This window comes from Corythoichthys intestinalis, chromosome 7 (genome assembly GCF_030265065.1).
Source record: "Corythoichthys intestinalis isolate RoL2023-P3 chromosome 7, ASM3026506v1, whole genome shotgun sequence".
Lineage (NCBI taxonomy): Eukaryota > Metazoa > Chordata > Actinopteri > Syngnathiformes > Syngnathidae > Corythoichthys > Corythoichthys intestinalis.
Window position 1 is genome coordinate 23,662,187 of NC_080401.1, and position 21,506 is coordinate 23,683,692.

The 21,506-nt window shown below is 38.2% G+C and overlaps 1 protein-coding gene across 4 annotated transcripts in view; it reads right to left on the reverse strand.

Annotated features, from left to right (window-relative positions):
- The window catches only part of arid3a (AT-rich interactive domain 3A), a 91,515-nt gene that overhangs the window by 20,844 nt on the left and 49,165 nt on the right, over positions 1–21,506 (reverse strand). For all 4 annotated transcript variants that reach the window (XM_057840572.1, XM_057840569.1, XM_057840570.1 and 1 more), the window contains one exon: positions 111–183. In XM_057840572.1, coding sequence (XP_057696555.1) covers positions 111–183 — 73 coding nt within the window. The remainder of the gene's footprint in view (positions 1–110; positions 184–21,506) is intronic.

Here is a 21,506-nt window from a genome sequence, read left to right on the forward strand (position 1 = left end):
ACACATATTTAATTTTTCTTCTATTAGTTGCAGGAAGTGGTGTAAAATGAGGGGTAGGTGGGTGAGGGGTCCATTCTCATCATGCTCAAGTTTCTTGCCATACTGCTTACCTCTTTTCTGCATGAAGCTGAAGAGGTCATCCAGAAATTCTTTCCTTTTTGGGTCTCCATCCAGTTCGTATAGCTGTGTAGACGAAGAGGTGGAAGAAGGAAAGTTTGTCATTAAACTATACTTCTATGACAAAAAGCAGAGAGCCGCAACAACAAACATTTTTTTTAATTAAACAAAATTAAAGAAAATAAATAAATAAAAAAAGAAATAATTAAAGAAAAACTTGGCCAAAAAAAAGTAATAAACAAAAACAAAAACAAAACAGGCCACATTCAGGACATTCAAATATTTGGGCTAGTCAGGCTTGAATTTAATGAAGATGCCCATAGTACCAGTGAGTTAGTGAAAGTTAGTGCAGTAAACGTGGGGTTGTTTTTCCCAGTCCAGTTTGACTGTATACCTGAGAATGAGCATGACCTTTATACTGGATCAGTGAGAAAGCCAAGAAACTCCAACCCCGTGTTGACCCTTGCGATGCATAATTACAAGACCAAACATCACAGGAAGACATTAACCTCGACATACATGACACAACTCACCATTAAGCCCCTGCGCTAAAATGATTACTGATTTTCCGACTGAGGAAAAAATTAATCTTTTATCAACCATTCTTGTGATCCATGAATTATTTTAACTCAAATCATCTACACCACATTTTGCATCTTGCATTTTAAACCATTTTTTGCTCTTTTAATCATTAAACAATTTGATATACGAAGAACATAATGAACTTAACGGAGGTGTAATCATTGTTGTCCTGTGTTAATGTTTGGCTCACACGTTCTTAAAATTGAAGTAAACTGAAAAACAATGTCTCACTTACGGTTTAAATATTGTGCCGGAATACACACCCACTGTACCGTATCTTTTGTACTATAAGGTATAGTTAAAATCCTTTATTTTACCTAACAAGCACTAGTGTGCTATTAGAGGCTGAAGCCTGTGACAAAGAGCGGGTATGCCCTCAAATGCCTAGTTCCTAACCTACAGGTAAACATAATTATATTATAATTACACAGCCTTGATACAAACATGAAAAATTGGGCTGTGAGGATCAATGCTTATACTCCCTAGAGTATAATTACCAATTTTCATTGTGATCCGTCCATGAATAATGGAGGAATATATAAAAAAAAAAAAAAAACAACAAAAAAAGTGTACACAACCCCAAGAAGAGCTACAACATGAGCTGCGACTTAAAGGGAACCTCGGACTTCTAAGCTGTAATAAGCCACAATTGTTCTCTACTAACTTACTACTACTTACTTACTATAATATGTTATTACAAACATAAAATATTGCTATTGATTTAAAAATCTATAATATTTAGTAGAGATGTATCGGGTCCGATCACGTCATTTTCAAAGTATCGGAATCGGCAAAAAAATATCAGCCATGCCTTTTAAAATTTTTTTTTTTTTTTTTTAAATAAATCGTTTTCTAATTGCATTTAACGTCACAGACATAATATGTTACACTCATCCAGAGTCTTTAGTTTAGGCTTAAGGTAGGGTTATCAAATTTATCCCGATAAAGGCGGTAATTAATTTTTTAAAAAATGTATCACGTTAAAATATTTAACGCAATTAATGCATGCGCTGCACGATCCACTCACGCATTGTCGCGCTCAATCTGTAATGGTGCCGTTTTACCTATATAGAGAGATAAAAGGCAGCGTAAAATGAGTAGAGTGAATTATATCAGCCTTTGAGCCTTTTTTTAATTGGCTAAAGCCTAACAATCCCTCTTCTCACGATTAGAAATATCATGGGAAGCAATGTGGAGAAGCAAGGTAGCAATTGATCTTTTTCTTAACACCTGTGTTATTCCCCAACGCAGAGAAGATCTATCAATTGGTACCACGACGCAGTCATGGTTCCACTTCCCATCATGCATTTGGGCATGGCTACAGTATCATTTACTGAAAGCTCAACAAATACACTAGATGGCAATATTTAGTCACAATATACAAAGTCACAAGTCTTTCTATCCATTGATCCCTCTCACAGAAAGAATGTTAATAATGTAAATGCCATCTTGAGCATTTATTGTCATAATAAACAAATACAGTACTTATGTACTGTATGTTGAATGTATATATTCGTCCGAGTTTTATTCATTTTTTTCTTAATGCATTGCCAAAATGTATATGATCGGGAAAAATTATCAGGAATGATTGGAATTGAATCGGGGGGAAAAAACAATCAGATCAGGAAATATCGGGATCGGCAGATACTCAAACTAAAATGATCGGGATCAGCTCGGGAGCAAAGAAACATGATCGGAACAACCCTAATATTTAGTACATGTTTTGACCTACGGAGGGCGCCATGTTTTATGCGCGCAATGGAGGCTCAGGGTGATGACGTAGATTGTCACTGTCACTAGACGAACACGACCGGGTTACTCCAATTCCAATTCTTTTTTGCATTGAAATAAGACTGAAAAAGTGGGAGTCATCTTATATTCGGGGTCGAGACATTATACCCATTCACGATGCTAGATGGCGCCAGATATCATTGAAGCGAATGCTGAACTTGAGGAGTAATGTTCTGTCATGACAGATCTCAGCCACTCACAAGTTTAACCAGTTTGCATTATTTTATTGCAATGTTTTTTCTTATTCAGATTTGTTTTAAGACTACAGTTACAGTTAGACTTCACTTTGATGGTTAATGCAGTAATTGCAATTTTGTTGTTTTATCACAATAGACTGGTTTATTTACATTTCAAAAACCAGAAGCCATTCATTTACGAATGTGATTGCACTTTAGTTCACATATTTTAATGTTCATATATTAAGATTTGAATGAGGCAAAATAACATGCTTTTTCTCTCAAATATATTGTTATAATCATTTGTTTCAGATGTACTGTAATTATTTTCAGTATAGAAATTAATTTGGTGTTCAAAAAGTCTTTTTTCAAACTTGAGTTTTGAAAAAGAGGGGGCCGTCTTATAATCAGGGCCATCTTATATTCAGGCCAATAGGGTAATAACGTTATCTTTTAAGAACAAGCCTTTCTATCCGTGGATCCCCTTAACAAGCCTTCAGCCTGTAATAAAAGTGGACAGTGTGCCTTTTAGTATAAGAATTCTGTTTGTGCTTAATGACCTCAAACCTATTGTGTTGGAGGACAGCTGTATACTGCTGCAGTAAATACATTCAACACATCCATTAAAAAAAGCATTAATTCGTTCATCCTCCGTAAAGCTTGTCCTCATGAGGGTTGCCATGTTGCTGAACCCTATCCCAGCTATCTATGGGCTGTAGGCATGGTACACTCTGAACAGGTTGCCAGCCAATCACAGATAAATAAAACAATTAAACAAATAATAAAATATCCAAACAACAACAACAACAATAATTACAATGTTAAAAAATGATGAACAACTGACAAATGTAATACATTGATGCGCCTTATATTCAGGTGTGGCTTATGTATTAAAATAAACTCGTTCACTGATGGTACGCATTATAGTCTGAAAAATACGGTACTAGAAAATTCAATAAGACCATTAACTCCTGCAACTCCATGCTAAACAACTCCAGTCTGCTTTTAGCAACTGCCCTTTATTTAACTTTAATCCTGTGAACCGTAATTGCCGAATTACTGACATCAGCAAATTATACACAAATGTGTGACTGACTGACAGTAGCACAAGCTACAGTTGTGGTTTGTTTGGAGTGTTGGGATATGATCGATGCCAACATGAATAGTTGTTGTTGTTGTTGAGTGCACTTGCTGTTGCGTGCTTGCCCAAAGCTGCCACCGAGAGGAAATGAAAAGCTTGTATAGCTGTAGTTGTGTTTGATGTGACAGAAGTCGCCTCTAACCAGCAACAGACTGGCCCTCATTGTAGCATTCAGCCCTCATTAGAGAGCTACCATCAGATCTTATTATCTGTGTGTATGTGTGTGAGAGAGTGTGTGTATGAAGGGGGTTGCTAGAATGAATGGGCGTAAATGAGATGGGGGGGGGGGGGGGGTTCCTGCTAATGTACAGGGCTGCTAGAGACAAGGGGGGGAGTTTTAATTACAGGATGCATGCATTTTGTGAAGTGCCGCACCATAAATCTTTGAAATGACCCCCTTACTCCCATCCCCCATCACCAAACTATTCTTTATTTGCTCTCCATTCCTCCTTCTCTTTATCACACGAACAAATATTTCCCAAGTGACTGTGGCAAATATTTTGGTCATAATTTAAAACATACAAAAATCCATCATCCTGAAATTCTACAAAGACATTCAAAAATGATCACTCAAATGACACATTTTTTCCATTTGCATTAAGATTGGATAGTTTACCCTAACCCTATATGAAAATCTGAATTATGGCAGCATCACAGAATTCCTATCAAAATAGTTTTGATTGACAGGTATTAATACTGACATACTGAATAACAGGAGACGATTGCAACACCATTGCAAACGTAGACAACAATAAGCAAACTGCAGATTTAATAAATCCAAGAGAAGGCCAATGATATGCCTTAATATCTAGCATTAACTTTGATTCCCATTAGACTGAGCAAGATGTTGTGAGCACTCAGTTTATGAGGGTAAAGATATCCCTGCTCAATGGAAGTTAGACAGCTAGAGTTTGTGTGTGTTAGTTGCACAGTTAGCCCTTTGGCTATTCAGTATCCACTCTCAAGTCCTATTTAGTACTTACTGCTAACCAGTGTTGTTAATCTTACTTTAAAAAAGTAATTAGTTACATGTACAAATTACTTCTCCAAGAAAGTAATAGAGTTAGTAACTCAGTTACCTCAATGCAAGAGTAATAAAGACCGGGTGTTTTTGTAGCCATGATGCCGCTGTGTTATGGAAGGTATCTTCTTCCTATCCCTGCAATTTAATGTGTCCGGTAGTCAAAAAATACTAAACCTAAAAACCTGCGCATGAAACGACTTGTTGCCTTTGATATTGTTATTACGATGATGATTGTAATTATGATGATCTTTAATATTATTTACTACAACTACTGTATCTGCTGCTAGCCTGCTGCTAATCAGTACGTGTAGATGCAACAATTATGTCAACGCTAAATGCAAGCGATACAAGTTTTTTGTGCATGTGTTTACAGGTGGAAAACGCTGTTAGTCAAGGGAAGATAAGTTGATGTGCCTTACAGCAACAGTTACTTTACGTTGATGGACATACTGTATATCGAGACTGGTCGTTCTACCCAGGGACGGCCGAGAGGCTGGGGCTGGAGGCGGGCTCGCCTCGCAGCAGACCGTCAACTCGATTCTGAGATCCAACTACGGGTTTTTTAACTGCAGCTACTTTAAGATACGCTATTGGAGCTGGAATTACCGAGGACAGCGGGAGAAAGCCTGGCTGGATGCTGCCCAGGAGCTCTGTAATGTAGGGAGCTATGCTGTCTGATAACACATTCCTCGTATGCTCAACCTTCATTCATATTTTTCTAATAATTTTATATATTGTTATATATTGACCTGTTTTGCACATGCAACAATTGTTTTAAATAAAACAAGAAATGGAATCATGTGGTCCAAACTTTTTTATTGCAATCAATATCTGCAATACAAAAGAATTGCCGTGCATACTATTTTTGTTTATATGTACATCCCTTGTAGTATTTCCTGGTAACAACAAAATCAGTGTCAGCCCTTCTGCATTCGGCAAATGTAATATAATTTGTAATTTCACCTCATTTTGGTCACTCAAGCAGCCGGCATATCAATCTATACATCACGCCAACACAGGCTGACAGGTTGTTATAATTTTGTCCACAAATGATCAACGAAGTGATAAGAACAATCATACAATCTCATCCACGTCTCATCTACAGTATGTCGTGCTGAATCCATTTTTGGAGATTCCGTGGGTTCATCTGGCTTGATTTTGCAGTTTTAACTTCGTCAACATACTGCTAACTTCAACCGCAACTCATGAGTTTTTTTTTAAACCGAAAGTTTGAAGCAGAAATTTTCCAAAATAGTGCTGCCCATATCTTGCTCAGGAAACTTGTCTATACAGTATAAGAGTGTAATGAATCTTTAAATGCTGTGAGGAAAATCGCCCTTTTGTTTTTTCTGTTGTACTGAACCAGCACCGAACCTTGACCCCGTACCGAGGTACGTACTGAACCGTGACTCGTATGTACCGTCATACCCCTAATATACTGTATATACTGTAGATATATTATTCAATATGCAAGTGAGGCTCTGAGGATCTTTGCTCTAGTTGTTTTGAATTAAAAAAAAAAAAAAAAAAAAAGGTTTATGGATACTTCATTAATGAAAAGTTTAGGTCAAGTGACTATTTTTTGGTAATAAAAAAACAAAAATAAATTATTGTTATATTGCAGCATCTACAAGGACCATGCGCACTTGGTGATGATAATGCATTCCCAACAGGAAAACAGTCCCTTATTTTCAATTAATTGTACCCACTTGAACACCATGAACTGTATGTAAAAAACACAAAAAAAAAAAAAAAAAAAAAAAGAGTTGCAGAGAGTTTAAGATGACGCTCGCTCCAGTTTGACCAACGTCTGAGTAAGTTTTATTTGACTTTTGCTCATCTATTTTGATTGTGAACGCTAGTTCTCTTTGCATTGTTGTTTTACCGTGTAAGAATAGGGCGTCATTAATACAACTTGAAGCGCTTTTCTTTTTGTGAACATTGTTTTTTTGAGTGATATGAATATTATTTTTGTTGTATTTTCACTATATAGTACTTGTTGTGAAGGAGTTGCCGAAGCTTTTGCTAATAAACGGCGTGGTCCAATGAACGCCTGTGTCCACTCGCCTTTCTCTGCCTCTTAGAGCTCAATATGCAAAATAAGGCGTCATTATAATCTGTTGGGCATTAATACATTTACTCGTTTTCGTGTCGCTTATTCACCGGGAAGCAACCGGCAGGATGATCAACAACCTGGACTATGCTTTTACGTGACAAAAATAAGGTAAGACGTCATTAGACATCTCGGTAGAAGCAAACGTTTTCGTGTCTTGTGATGCACAGTCCCGGGTTATCAGCAAAAATAATCAAACTGCTGTGTTCCACTTTATAACCTTATCATATGTAAAGCACACGGCAGCTCTGGATGCTAACAATCTCCATAACAATATTGGAATAAGTTGGATCACACAATAGTTTACCGGTAAGATCTGCAAACAGTTTTTGATCTCAAACACTCTCCTGCTCTCATCACTAGAGCAGGGGAGTTTTGTCACTAGCAAACTTGACACATGAACGCTACTCGACTCGTTCGCGTCTTTTGCTGTCCTTCACATGTTCCAGTCTGCTTCAAATTGGAAGGGCAGAACCGAGGACATGTTAATGTAGTTAATGAGTGACACGGTGGAAGTCCGGCAGCGTGGCCACCGCCTTGCGACATCAACAACAATGGCGACCTACTAGTTAAAATAGTTTTACAAATTTTATTATAACGAAAACATTAAGAAGGATTTTATTATCAAATTATAATAACTTGTACTAACAATTATCTTTTAAGGACTACATGTCTTTCTATCCGTGGTACCCTTTAACATGGACCCTACCAGGATTCATTCATTCTACAATCTACATATCACACACTTTTTGAGTTCATCCTTTGTAAACTCAATATGGGATGCGTTCTTTTGTTTCTGAATGAGACGAGTCCATTTTCGAGGGCTGATTAGCAAACCTAGCGCTGACTGATACAGTGTGTTCTTGATGTGTTTGTCGTGTATAACGTACAGTACAGTTGAAACAAATGATCAGAGATTATGCTCATATGACAGTTGTAAAGTAATTCAATTGAGATAACAGTTCTTTCTTTTGTGTGGCTCTTAAGTGAAACAAAACCTAATTTCAACTTGGTTTGACAATGACAGTAATGCACGTGCTATCATCTATGTACTAGGAAATTGGGGAATCCGAATGCTCCATTTAATTGAAAACCACTGTCTGGTAATATAAATGACAAAGGATTAATTACTTACATTTCAGCTTTTGCTGAGGATCTGACAAACCTTCGCTGGTTGACCATCAGAACATCGATTATTTATTCATTTAATATTTCTTCATAGTATAGCAGATGTCACCTCTGTGTCAACAATGAATCTGCTGTTTTGCAGTGAATATGTGCACCGAAGAAAAAAAAATCTGAACTCCTCAATCAAACAAAAAGAACCAATAGGTTTATCAACTAATTAATCTTCATGGTCATGAACTTTTGCACACATAGCAATCGACCTAAAAGGGACACTTGATTGACCAAAAATAAGCAGTTAACCTGTTGGAAGAATGTCACTCCCCACTCTTATCTTTATTTTAATGACCAAAATACTCATCTAAACCGTGCGCTTGACTTACAGTAATTCTGTTTGAATCTTGTTCTATGCTCTGTTTATCAACACCTGTTAAACTACTTGTTCATCTGTTTTACCTTTTCTGTTCCTATACCATTGCTATGAGATTATATCGTTTCATGTTTCTCCCCGGTTCAGTGACTATGATACTGCTAATGCACATTATATCTCCCCTGCCACCACCTACACCCACACACACACATACCTTATCAGGCAGAGCTGGGTGTGGTTGGTGTAGGCTTACTTACTGTTTATAGGTTTTCATGTTTCTAATGTGTAAGCAGGGTTTTGGACCCCTCCTGGATTAAAGCACTGGTATTCAGATAAACAAGGAGAAACAAGAAAAACGACAATAAACCAGACTAACTGGAATTGCTGGGAATCAATTCATGTCCCGGCAAGAAAATAATTGCAAGAAAAACATGAACACAATGCATTTTAACTTTTAAAGACATAACTAAAAAATGGGACATACATGTTGTAGAATTTCCCCGGAAACATTTTTCATCAGTTCAGATTGTATTGGACACCGATTGTATTGACATTGGTGATACGTATTCACAGCATTCCCCATTTTACATCTATAGAACTACTATGAAGTTGTGGTAAAACAGGCTGATCCCACCCTATCCTTGTATGTAGGTCAGCAACTGCCCTTCTGCTGATAATTTATAAGGAGGCCTCAGAGGCAACAAAAACAAAAACATGGTTTATGATGAAAATAATCAGTAACTACAGAGCTGCCTGTTGCTGTAGATTTGTAATAATCAACATCTTGGGGGGAAAAGAATATTGTTTGGGGAGAGGATTTATTTCATTGCATAGCGGTAGAGGGAGTTCAACTGTTAATGCAAACGGATGTTAGTAGTAAAGCAATGGCACACAAGTGTCACATAACAAGGGCTTTGCAACTGAAAACCAGAACCCAACGGAGCGTGGAGTATCGTCTACAACAGGACTAGCTCCCAATAAGAGCTAGTCTGGATGGCTTCATATTTGTCATTTTAAAAAAATCTTAGCCTTTTAACGTATGCTGAGAAAACACATCAAATTGGACACACCTAAGTATATTTTTACATTCAAGCATTACAATAAATTCCAATTTTAAACCTAAATCGAAAAATGACCATCAACTAGATTCCAACACGAAATTAACAAGCCATGTAGCAGCTAGTGAATTTTTAAAAACGACAGTCAAGACTTATTGGTTCAATTTTTAAAAGCTAACTCTAAGAAAGGATTTTTTAAAAACCCTGATAAAAATAAAAATAAACAACCTAACATTGCTGCAGATTAGCAACCCTGCTATCGGCAACCCTGCTAGTAAGACTATGGCAAGTATATGATATTTACTATAATACAAAATATTACCATTGCTCTGTAAACTTAGCTAATGTGGTAGTGTATTACCTAATATTGAAGAATATGTAGCAGAAATTCTGAAAAGTAAAGCATTTTGAAGCCAAAATGTCCTCCAATTCTGGAATTACCTTTTTTTTTTTTTTTTTTTTTTTTTGAGTAGCCTCAAGTGATTATTTTTTTTCCTAAGAGAAGTTGCTTGATGTTTCACAGTCACATTGTGATTCACTTACATTCATAAGATGGATATGACTAAATACTGATGACTCAGTATTGCGAAACATCCATGCCATCTGTGCATCTAGTCGTTGAATGTTCTTGCAATTAGTCAAATTATTACATTACGAGATTGCTGTTAACAAGCACACCGTGTGGAAATTACATACAGTGTGTGGGAAAAATAGACGGTGTACCGTGGTTGTTACATAACAGAAACCATAGTTTACCAATGCTGTTGTACACAATCACTTACTCTGTTTGTTAAAAAAAAATTAGGTTTCCTGAAATGAATATAAACTTTAAAAATGATTTAATAAGAGACTGCTCATCTGGAATGGATAGAAATGTATTGTGACACAGTCAATAAGTAAACTTAGTACATAAGTGACTCATAAAGTTGGGGGAAGGGAGAATTGTACCTAAAAGGGGTCCAGCTCAGGAAGTTGATACAGCACTTGAACAAATGATCAGCCATTTCCAAACAGCGTATTGTACCAGGCTACAGCCAATTTATGGATGCTCTTAATCTCCCCAAAACAAATGTATTGGAACTGTCATTCAAAGAACAAACCCTACAGTCTAGTCTTTGTCTGAGGCAGTAAAAAAACACTGTGAAGCTTAAATGTTGTTAAATTGTTGATTCAGTAGGAATAGAGTGTAGTAGTAGCAATGAAAGACTTATGCATATGAGTGACTGGTTCATATTAAATCAGGGGTGGGCAAACTATTCCACGAAGGGCCGCAGTGGGTGCGGGTTTTGGTTGCAACCCATTAAGAGGACACCTTTTCACCAATCTGCTGTTTTACAAGTGCAATCAGTCGATTCCAGACAGGTGCTTCGCATTTCTGCTGAAACCGCATTGGTTAAACTATCTGTGCTGGGTCAGTTGGAACAAAGACCAGGACCCACTGCGGCCTTCGAGGACCGGTTTGCCCACCTCTGTATTAAATCCTCTAATTCAATTGCATTTATTTTACTAATGCTAAAATGATTAAATAAGGGGGACTGTTAGATACTTCTGAGAAGTAAAGCTCAGTTATAACCTTGAATTAGTGCAGTAGAATTTAGCTTAAGCAAACATGGCGTGTTGCTCCTGTTGACTGTACAAATCTAACAGTTTTTCAATGTCTTTTTTCCAGTATGTATGCATTGTTTTGAGTCATCTTTAGACTGCCTGGAGGGAGGACTTCTTGTTCTTGAGGAGGACCCTAACTAAAATTGGTACTCATCCATTACTTGCGGATGAATAAGAATGAAATTAGGTCAGTATATTCTAGGCATGTACTAGTATACGCATCAAAGTTGAGAGCTGAATTTTTAATGTTTTGTCTCGGGGCTGATAAATTACATTAAGTAATTACAGAATTCAAATTGCTACTTTTCTATTATAAGTAGATGGATCACAATGGAATTTGTTACGTACAGTGGGGCAAATAAGTATTTAGTCAACCACCAATTGTGCAAGTTCTCCTACTTGAAAAGATTAGAGAGGCCTGTAATTGTCAACATTGGTAAACCTCAACCATGACAGACAGAATGTGGAAAAAAACAGAAAATCACATTGGTTGTTTTTTAAAGATTTTATTTCCAAATTAGAGTGGAAAATAAGTATTTGGTCACCTACAAACAAGCAAGATTTCTGGCTGTCAAAGGGGTCTAACTTCTTCTAACGAGGCTCCACTCGTTACCTGTATTAATGGCACCTGTTTGAAATCATTATCGGTATAAAAGACACCTGTCCACATCCTCAGTCAGTCACACTTCAAACTCCACTATGGCCAAGACCAAAGAGCTGTCGAAGGACACCAGAGACAAAATTGTAGACCTGCACCACGCTGGGAAGACTGAATCTGCAATAGGTAAAAGGCTTGGTGTAAAGAAATCAACTGTGGGAGCAATTATTAGAAAATGGAAGACATACAAGACCATTGATAATCTCCCTCTATCTGGGGCTCCATGCAAGATCTCACCACGTGGCGTCAAAATGATAACAAGAACGGTGAGCAAAAATCCCAGAACCACATGGGGGGACCTAGTGAATGACCTACAGAGAGCTGGGACCACAGTAACAAAGGCTACTAACACAATGCGCCGCCAGGGACTCAAATCCTGCACTGCCAGACGTGTCCCCCTGCTGAAGCCAGTACACGTCCAGGCCCATCTGCGGTTCGCTAGAGAGCATTTGGATGATCCAGAAGAGGACTGGGAGAATGTGTTATGGTCTGATGAAACCAAAATAGAACTTTTTGGTAGAAACACAGGTTCTCGTGTTTGGAGGAGAAAGAATACTGAATTGCATCCGAAGAACACCATACCCACAGTGAAGCATGGGGGTGGAAACATCATGGTTTGGGACCGTTTTTCTGCAAAGGGACCAGGACGACTGATCTGTGTAAAGGAAAGAATGAATGGGGCCATGTTTTGAGAGATTTTGAGTGAAAATCTCCTTCCATCAGCAAGAGCATTGAAGATGAGGCGTGGCTGGGTCTTTCAGCATGACAATGATCCCAAACACACAGCCAGGGCACCAAAGGAGTGGCTTCGTAAGAAGTCCTGGAGTGGCCTAGCCAGTCTCCAGATCTCAACCCCATATAAAATCTGTGAAGGGAGTTGAAAGTCGGTATTGCCCAACGACAGCCCCAAAACATCACTGCTTTAGAGGAGATCTGCATGGAGGAATGGGCCAAAATACCAGCAACAGTGTTTGAAAAGCTTGTGAAGAGTTACAGAAAACGTTTGGCCTCCGTTATTGCCAACAAAGGGTACATAACAAAGTATTGAGATTAACTATTGGTATTGACCAAATACTTATTTTCCACCATGATTTGCAAATAAATGCTTTAAAAATCAAACAATGTGATTTTCTGTATTTTCCCCCCCACATTCTGTCTCTCATGGTTGAAGTTTACCCATGTTGACAATTACAGGCCTCTCTAATATTTTCAAGTGGGAGAACCTGCACAATCAGTGGTTGACTAAATACTTATTTACCCCACTGTATATTCTAAGGATGTGTACAAGTCGATCCTCCGAGCCCTATTCCAGATCTTTTGTCTCAGGACTGATTAATTACATTCATTAATTGCGGACTATGGTTGCGTGTAGGTTCAGAGTTAGCCAATAGAGAAAGCTGGGCGGTCATAGTTTATTTTTAATTTGTTGTTAGTACAGAGGTCCCTCGCCAACTCGTGCTTCGAAATTTACAGTTTTATTTTAGGGTTAGACTTTTGAGGTACCCTATAAGGCTCCCTTGACACCTGTGCATTGTGTCATCATCATCTTCATCGAAGTGCACAAATGTTTCTGTATAATCATTATTATAATCAGTCAAGGAAGGAACCACTGGAGTCTAATGTGTTGTTTTATTTAAAAATGTAAAGATACAGTGTATGCATGTATAAATGTAGAAATCATTGTTTTCTTTTAGATTTACGTATATCTCATTTATATCATAATGATTACATTAGCCGTGCTTAAAAAGCATTTATAAATATATACATAAGGGTTTTTTGTTTGTTTTTATACTTTGGGAAAAATGTATTATATTTATTGACATTTTTTTTTTTTATGTAAAAAGGGTCCACTTATACTTTGCGGATTTTCAAATTTTCGCATTTTCGTTAACCGTGAAAAATGAGGGATCACTGTATATGCAAATGCTACAGAATCGAATTTGTCTACAACCCCAATTCAAATGAAGTACAGCCGTGTTAAATATGAAAAAAATACCAGAACACAATGATTTGCAAATAATGTTCAACTTATATCTAATAAAATACACTACAAAGACAAGATATTGACTGTTCAAACTGATAAACTTTAATGTTCTTAGCATAATCATTAACTTTGAATTTTATGGTGTTAACATGTTCCAAAAGAGCTGGGACATGGTCTGGTTTACCACTGTGTTACATCACCTTTTTTTTTTTTTTTTTTTTTACAACATTCATAAAACATTTGGGGATTGAAAATGCCAATTGCTGAAGCTTTGTTAGTGAAATTCTTTCCCATTCTTGCTTTATGTACACTGACGGCCAAAAGTATTGGCACCCATGCAATTCTGTCAGATAATGCTCCATTTCCCCCAGAAAATGATTGCAATTACAAATGCTTCGGTAGTAATATCTTCATTTATTTTGCTTGCAATGAAAAAACACAAACGTGAATGAAAAAAATGAATAAATAATTTTACAAAAAACTCCAAAAATCGGCCGGACAAAAGTATTGGCACCCTTTGAAAAATCATGTGATGCTTCTCTAATTTGTGTAATTAACAGCACCTGTGGCACATAACAGGAGGTGACAATAACTAAATCACACGTGCAGCCAGTTAAAATGAATTAAAGTTGACTCAACCTCTGGCCTGTTTCCTTGTGTGTATCACATTGAGCACGGAGAAAAGAAGACCAAAAAACTGTTTGAGGACTTCAGAGGCCAAATTCTGAGGAAGCATGGGCAGTCTCAAGGCTACAAGTCCATCTCCAAAGACCTGAATGTTTTTGTGTCTACCGTGCGCAGTGTCATCAATAAGTGTAAAGCCCATGGCCCTTTGGCTAACCTCCCTAGATGTGGATGGAAAAGAAAAATTGAGGAGAGATTTCAATGAAAAATTGTGCGGATGGTGGATAAAGAACTTTGACTATTACACAAACAAGTCCAAGCTGTCCTGCAGTCCGAGGTACAACAGTGTCAACCCGTACAATCCGTCGGCATCTGAATGAAAAGGGACTCTATGGTAGGATAACCAGGAAAACCCCACTTCTGACCGAGACATAAAAAAGCCAGGCTGGAGTTTGCCAAAACTTACCTGAGAAAGCCTAAAACACGTTTTGGAAGAATGTTCTCTGGTCAGATGAGATAAAAGTAGAGCTTTTGGGGAAAAGGCATCAGTTTACAGGGGGAAAAATGAGGCCTTCAAACAAAAGAACACGGTCCTCACAGTCAAACATGGTGGAGGTTACCTAATGTTTTGGGGTTGCTTTACTACCTCTGGCACTGGACCTTGTGCATGGCATTATGAAGTCTGAAGACTACCAACAAATTTTGCAGCATAATGTAGGGCCCAGTGTGAGAAAGCTGGGTCTCCCTCAGAGGTTATAGGTCTTCCAGCAGGACAATGACCCAAAACACACTTCAAAAAGCCCTAGAAAATTGTTTGAGAGAAAGCACTGGAGACTTCTAAAGTGGCCAGCAATGAGTCCAGACCTTAATCCCATAGAACACCTGTGGAGAGATCTGAAAATGGAATTTGGAGAAGGCACCCTTCAAATCTCAGAGACCTGGAGCAGTTGGCCAAAGAAGAATGGTCTAAAATTCTAGCAGAGCATTGTAAGAAACCCATTGATGGATACTGGAAGCGGTTGTTCGCAGTTATTCTGTCTAAAAGTTGCTCTACCAAAGGATTAGGCTGAGGGTGCCAATACTTTTGTCCGGCCCATTTTTTGAGTTCTATGTAAAATGATAATCATTTAATTTTGTTTTTCATTCACTTTTGTGTTTTTTCATTGCAAGCAAAATAAATGAAGATATTTCTACCAGAGCATTTGTAATTGCAATCATTTTCTGGGAGCAATTGAGCATTATCTGACAGAATTGCAGGGGTGCCAATACTTTTGGCCAGCACTGTTTAGCTTGAGCAAATCAACAGCCTGGAGTCTCCATAGTCAAATTTACTCTTGGTCATGCACCACACATTTCCAATGGGAGACGAGTCTGAACTACAGAAAGGCCAATCTAGTGCCCACATTGTTCTACTAAGAAGCCAAGCAGTTGGAGTATGTGGTTTGGCATTGTCTTTTTCAGATGCTGTTACTTGAATGGCAGCATGTGTTTCTTCAAAACCTGAATATACCTTTCTGCATTGATGGTCCCTTTTCAGATATACAAGCTGACCATGCTACCCACTCATGCAACCTCATACAATAAAAGATGCTTGCTCTTAAACTGAGCGCTGTTTACAATTTGGGCTGTTTGTGTCATCTTTAGTCCACATGACATCGTATCCCAGTTTTCCTTAAAGAACTTGAAATCTTGATTTGTCTGACCACAGAACAGTTTTGCTGCAGTCCATTTTAAATGACCCCAGGCCGGCAACGATGGCTGGAATGGTGAATTCTGTTCACCAACAATGCCTTCAAGTATTGCAACGCCTAATCTGTGATTTCCTTTTTTAGTAGCATTCCTGTTTTTGGTGCCGTGCCATTTATGGGCTCGAAAAATACTGGTATCCAATATGTTTTTTTGGTCTTTCTGCTTTTTTCTCCCGATTCTCTGAAACATTTGATGGTACAACCCTCTCTCAAGCTCTCACCTCGAGTTACGGAAAGCCACAAACAATTATGGACTCAGCAGGCTAATTGACTAGCATGCTGTCCATTATCTTTTCGACCCTTGTTGCTGTTTGGATTGCTTATTATGGGATGATATCGATGTATTAGATACATTACATGCTTAAATCAAAGCCTAACAAGGCTAAATACGGTAAATAGTTTTATGTACTCACATTTATATGTTCACTTTATGCATATGGAGCATTTTATTATAAGTATCTTGCATTCACATTCTTTTATCATAATAGAAAAAATATCTTAAAAGCCCACTGCAAAGATTAAAATATTATGGTATTGGAATTTAACCCCTCAAATTCCCCTGGAAATGTTTTTTTCTTTGCACAGGTTAAAATCAAGCCAAAACAAAAAAAAATGTATGCAGTAAATTTATCATTAACTATACCGCTAACTCCCCATTTAGCCATGTTTATTTACAACATAAAACACAGGGCTAAATTAAATCTACATTTACTCACACACCAATTTCCTTTATAATTGTACGTCCGCCCACATGTCTTAGCGTATGCATATTGATTATCAAAGACTTGAGTAGACAAAGCGGGATCATCTTGAAGTGTTTGTCATTTATTATGTATCAGGATGGCTGTCTAAAACCTTTTTTTAAATGAGAAAATTTCAAAGGTCTCAAAAATGTCCATTTTTTTACCCGCTTGATTTGACTTTTAAGGTGTAAAAAATGCCCTCCTGTTCAAAATTTAGAGACGCCAAGCTTTCCAATGATGCCTCACACATGCATATACAGTGTATCACAAAAGTGAGTACACCCCTCGCATTTCTGCAGATATTTAAGTATATCTTTTCATGGGACAACACTGACAAAATGACACTTTCACACAATGAAAAGTAGTCTGTATAGCTTATATAATAGAGTTAATTTATTTTTCCCTCCAAATAACTCAAAATATAGCCATTAATATCTAAACCCCTGGCAACAAAAGTGAGTACACCGCATGGGAACTACATACATCCCTAAATGTCCAAATTGAGTACTGCTTGTCATTTTCCCTCCAAAATGTCATGAGACTCGTTACGGGAGTGCTATCAGCATTGCTGCAGAGATTGAAGAGGTGGGGGTCAGCCTGTTAGTGCTCAGACCATACGCCGTACTCTACATCAAATTGGTGTGCATGGCTGTCACCCCAGGAGGAAGCCTCTTCTGAAGACAGTACACCAGAAAGCTCGCAAACAGTTTGCTAAAGACATGTCAACAAAGCACATGGATTACTGCAACCAATAGGACAATTTTTAAATTTGGGGGTCTCGGGGTGGAACTTCACGTCACTTGAGTGTTTTTCGCCATATACGTTGAACATAATGTGGAAATAATTGTATTCAGTTTTTTAATTTCTATTTAACACAACGTACCAACGACATTTGAATTTCAACACCACATTGACATGTATGAAATCAAGTATTCTCAATATTTGTGTATGAATATTATGTACATGTAATCCATCCACAAATCATAGAAATCATAGGGCTGCAACAAAGTCTTCAAAAGCATAAAAATACCTGTCAATGAAATATTTTCAGCTTGTGGTAAATCACTGTTTGAATCCAGTATGAACAACACCTAGTGGAATGTACATCAAATACAGGAAACCAGCTCCTTTCCTTCCCAGTCTGATAGTCTATTGTTCAATCGGAGTTGAAATCATCTGGAAAATGTGGACCGGCAATAGCGTGACAGAAACATCTCGTATTTGTCTCCATAAACTGACATCGATAGAGAATCCATCTATTTTCACTCTCCACCACGTCCCCTCCTCCCTCCTCTCACCCTAGTGCAGACAATTAACAGCAACAATAGATCTGTTTGACTGCAGTTGCATTCAACATTGTTTTATTGACAGGCAGGATCAAATGCATCATAATCCGCAGTGACCAGCTGACCTCATAAATTGAAGCACATTGACTGAGGGTGAGGAAGCAAGCCACCAGCAATGTGGCCGGTCAATGTATTCGAAAAGTATCTCTTTTTTTGGCGAAGAAAAGAGTGAATGTGTAGCTGTAAAAGCAACCACATATTTGCATGCTTCCAACGAACATCTTTGTTGTTCTACCATCCTTATGAATATCCATTCATTTAGTCTTCATCAACTACTTGTGTCCTCATTAGTGCTGTGTTGATTTTGAAAGAGAAGCTAGGTGCAAGCTTGATTGGTCACAAGCCTGTCACATGCTTTGTTGACATGTTTCATGTAAAACATGAGCTGCTACAGGAATCATATTTTGGGGACTATTTACTAGAGTTTTATGAGTAACAAAACCTGAGTAAACTTTTGAAGTGCCAAGAAAAAAGTGTTGTCGTCTGATACACCACAGAGAAGACTTGTTAGTAAGCCTAACAAATTTGAGTTAAAAAGAAAAAAATGTATATCTAAACCAGAGGTTGCGCTAGACATTTTCGTTGTCTGTCATTTTGAATGACAGGGTCATAAAAATCCAGTCATAATCTATTTTTACCAGTCACTTAAATTTTTAAAATGATAATGATGACATTCAATAGTTCATTAATTAATTAATTAATTATTATTATTATTATTATTATAATTATTATTATTATTAATTAATTAGTTAATTCAATAGTATTTAGTTTTCATTCATTTTTAATTAATATTGTAACGCTTGCTTGGCGGCGAAAAATTAGACACGGAAGTTGTATTTTTCTCCCTCTTTTTACTCTGCTTACCGCCAACACCAACAAAACAACTCCACTCCCAAAGAAAAAGAGGCAACTATATAGACCCCAATCACCAACGTCACACAATGATCTTAATTGTGGTTGTCAGCCAAAAATCTTCTAAATATATATTAAATGCATCTTACCAGATATAAAATGACTACTACATAGTCTGTGGATCGTTTGGTGCCCAGATTTCTTGTCGAATTACAGCAGTCCATCTCGCTCTCCTCTTCGGGTCTCTCAGAATACGGTAGAACTTCAAGTCTCTCCGTCTATCTTCTCTGTTACTGCAACCAACCGCCACACACTTCTTCGCCATTTTGATTATTAATGTTAACGAGCAGAAAAACACGCCGTAATAGGAGGCATGTACGTAGCAGTAATGTGTAAGCACGACGAGCTGACGGACAATATGGCTGCTCCAGTCAGGGGGCGGAGTTGTGACGTCATGTGATTGGGGTCTATAGACAAGTTTCCTGAGCGAAATACGGGCGCCGCCATCTTGGAAAATGTCTGCTTCGCACTTCCGGTCGAGTAGCAGTGTATTAGCAGTGTATTTACGACGATAAAACTACGAAATCAAGCCAGAGCAACCCATGGAATCTTCAAAAATTGATTCAGCACGACCTATATGACACGTAGATGAGATTGGATGGCAGTTCGTGTCACTTCGTTGATCATTCGTGGACAAAATTATTAACAACGGTCAGCCTGTGTTAACGTGAGGAATGGATTGATACTACGGCCATTAGTGACCAAAATGTGGTGAAATGACAAGTTATATTACATTTGCCGACTGCAGAAGGGCTGACATGGATTGTTTTGTTACAAGGAAATGCTACAAGGTTATGTACATATGATGTAAACACAAATAGTATGTCATTCTTTTTTTTTTTGCAGGCATTGATCGCAATAAAACATTTAGACATGATTCAATTTCTTGTTTTATTTAAAACGATTGGTGCACTCCAAAACAGGTCAATAAATCACATTTATAAAAGTATTGCAAAAATAGCATATGAGAATGTGATATCAGACCGCAGAGCTCCGGAGCCTCGTGAACAAATAGCGACATCACGGAGGCCCTCGGCGGCATTTAGATGTGCTTTTTTCCTATCCTCGGTAATAACAGCTCCAATAGCATATATTTAAAGACGCTACCGTTCACAAGTTCGTAGTTGGATCACGGCGATCTCGGCGAACCACCGTCTGTCACAATTCCTGCCTCTCTCGGCCTCTCCCGGGAGTCGAGCTGTCATCATCATTGTGGAACGCAAACGATATATGTTCGATATATGTCCATCAACGTACAAGTCAAGTTGTCTTCTGTTTTATAACAGCATTTCCCAGCTGTAAACAAACGAATAAAAACTTGTAACACTTGGATTTATGCGGTGCATTCAAACACGATTAGCAACAGGCGGCTAGCAGCAGTAGCAGAAGCTAGTTGTTGTAAAAATGATAAAACTTCGTAATTACAATCATCATCGTAATATCAATAGCAAAGGCAACAAGTCGTTTCATGCGCCAGATTTTAGGTTTCGTATTTTTAGAGCACATTACCTTCCATAACAGCGGGGGCATGACTGCAGGAGCTGTCAGTTTTGTACATCTCCTTCCCTCCCAGCTGTATGACGAGTACGAGCACCCATGGTTTGGAAATCGACATGGTACGAAGCATGGAGGCCTTGGCTTGGTTCTCCACCCGCCTACATCAAAATAACATTCCCGGGAACTTGTATAAAGACCTTCCAACTTCGATTCCACCGCCATTGACTTCAACGGTAAACAAGCGGAAACGGAAGGGGAAGGAAGACATAAGGAAGTAAACCGGAAGTACCTCGGAAACTTGTCTATACACAGGCGACAATCTAGTCCACCAATTGGATGACGCGCTGGCACACCGGGTGCACCAATAAGAACCTCGCGTTGATGTGTCAATCACGGTGCTGCCGCCAGACCACGGTGACGCTGCAATATTCTGACAGAATAGCCAACGACGTCATGCATTAAGAGAGACAATAGCTAATTAATATGCCACCCTGTGGTCTGGGGTGTGAATTGCAACCTGTCAAAATGACGGACGGACTTCAGTTTTTTCCGTCACCGTTTTAAAAAACCGGTCAACGACGGAAAATATTCGGATAACGCGACCCCTGGTGATCTAAACTGATATATAAATGGAACTTTGCCGAGGTGTGTCTGTGTGTGCATTCATTCCCTATGGACTCCGAAACTGCCCGATCGATTTTCGTGAAATTTTACATACTGTATTGGTACTATTAGCGTCTGAGAGTATAGGAAGGTTTGTATCGTAGTACCCTGATAAGTATCAAAAATCGATCATCGAAAAATCGGGTTGTTTGAAGAAATGGCCCGATTTTAACCAAATATTACACACTCATAGAGAGGGACATCAACAGTGTTTCTCAGAAGTTTCAAG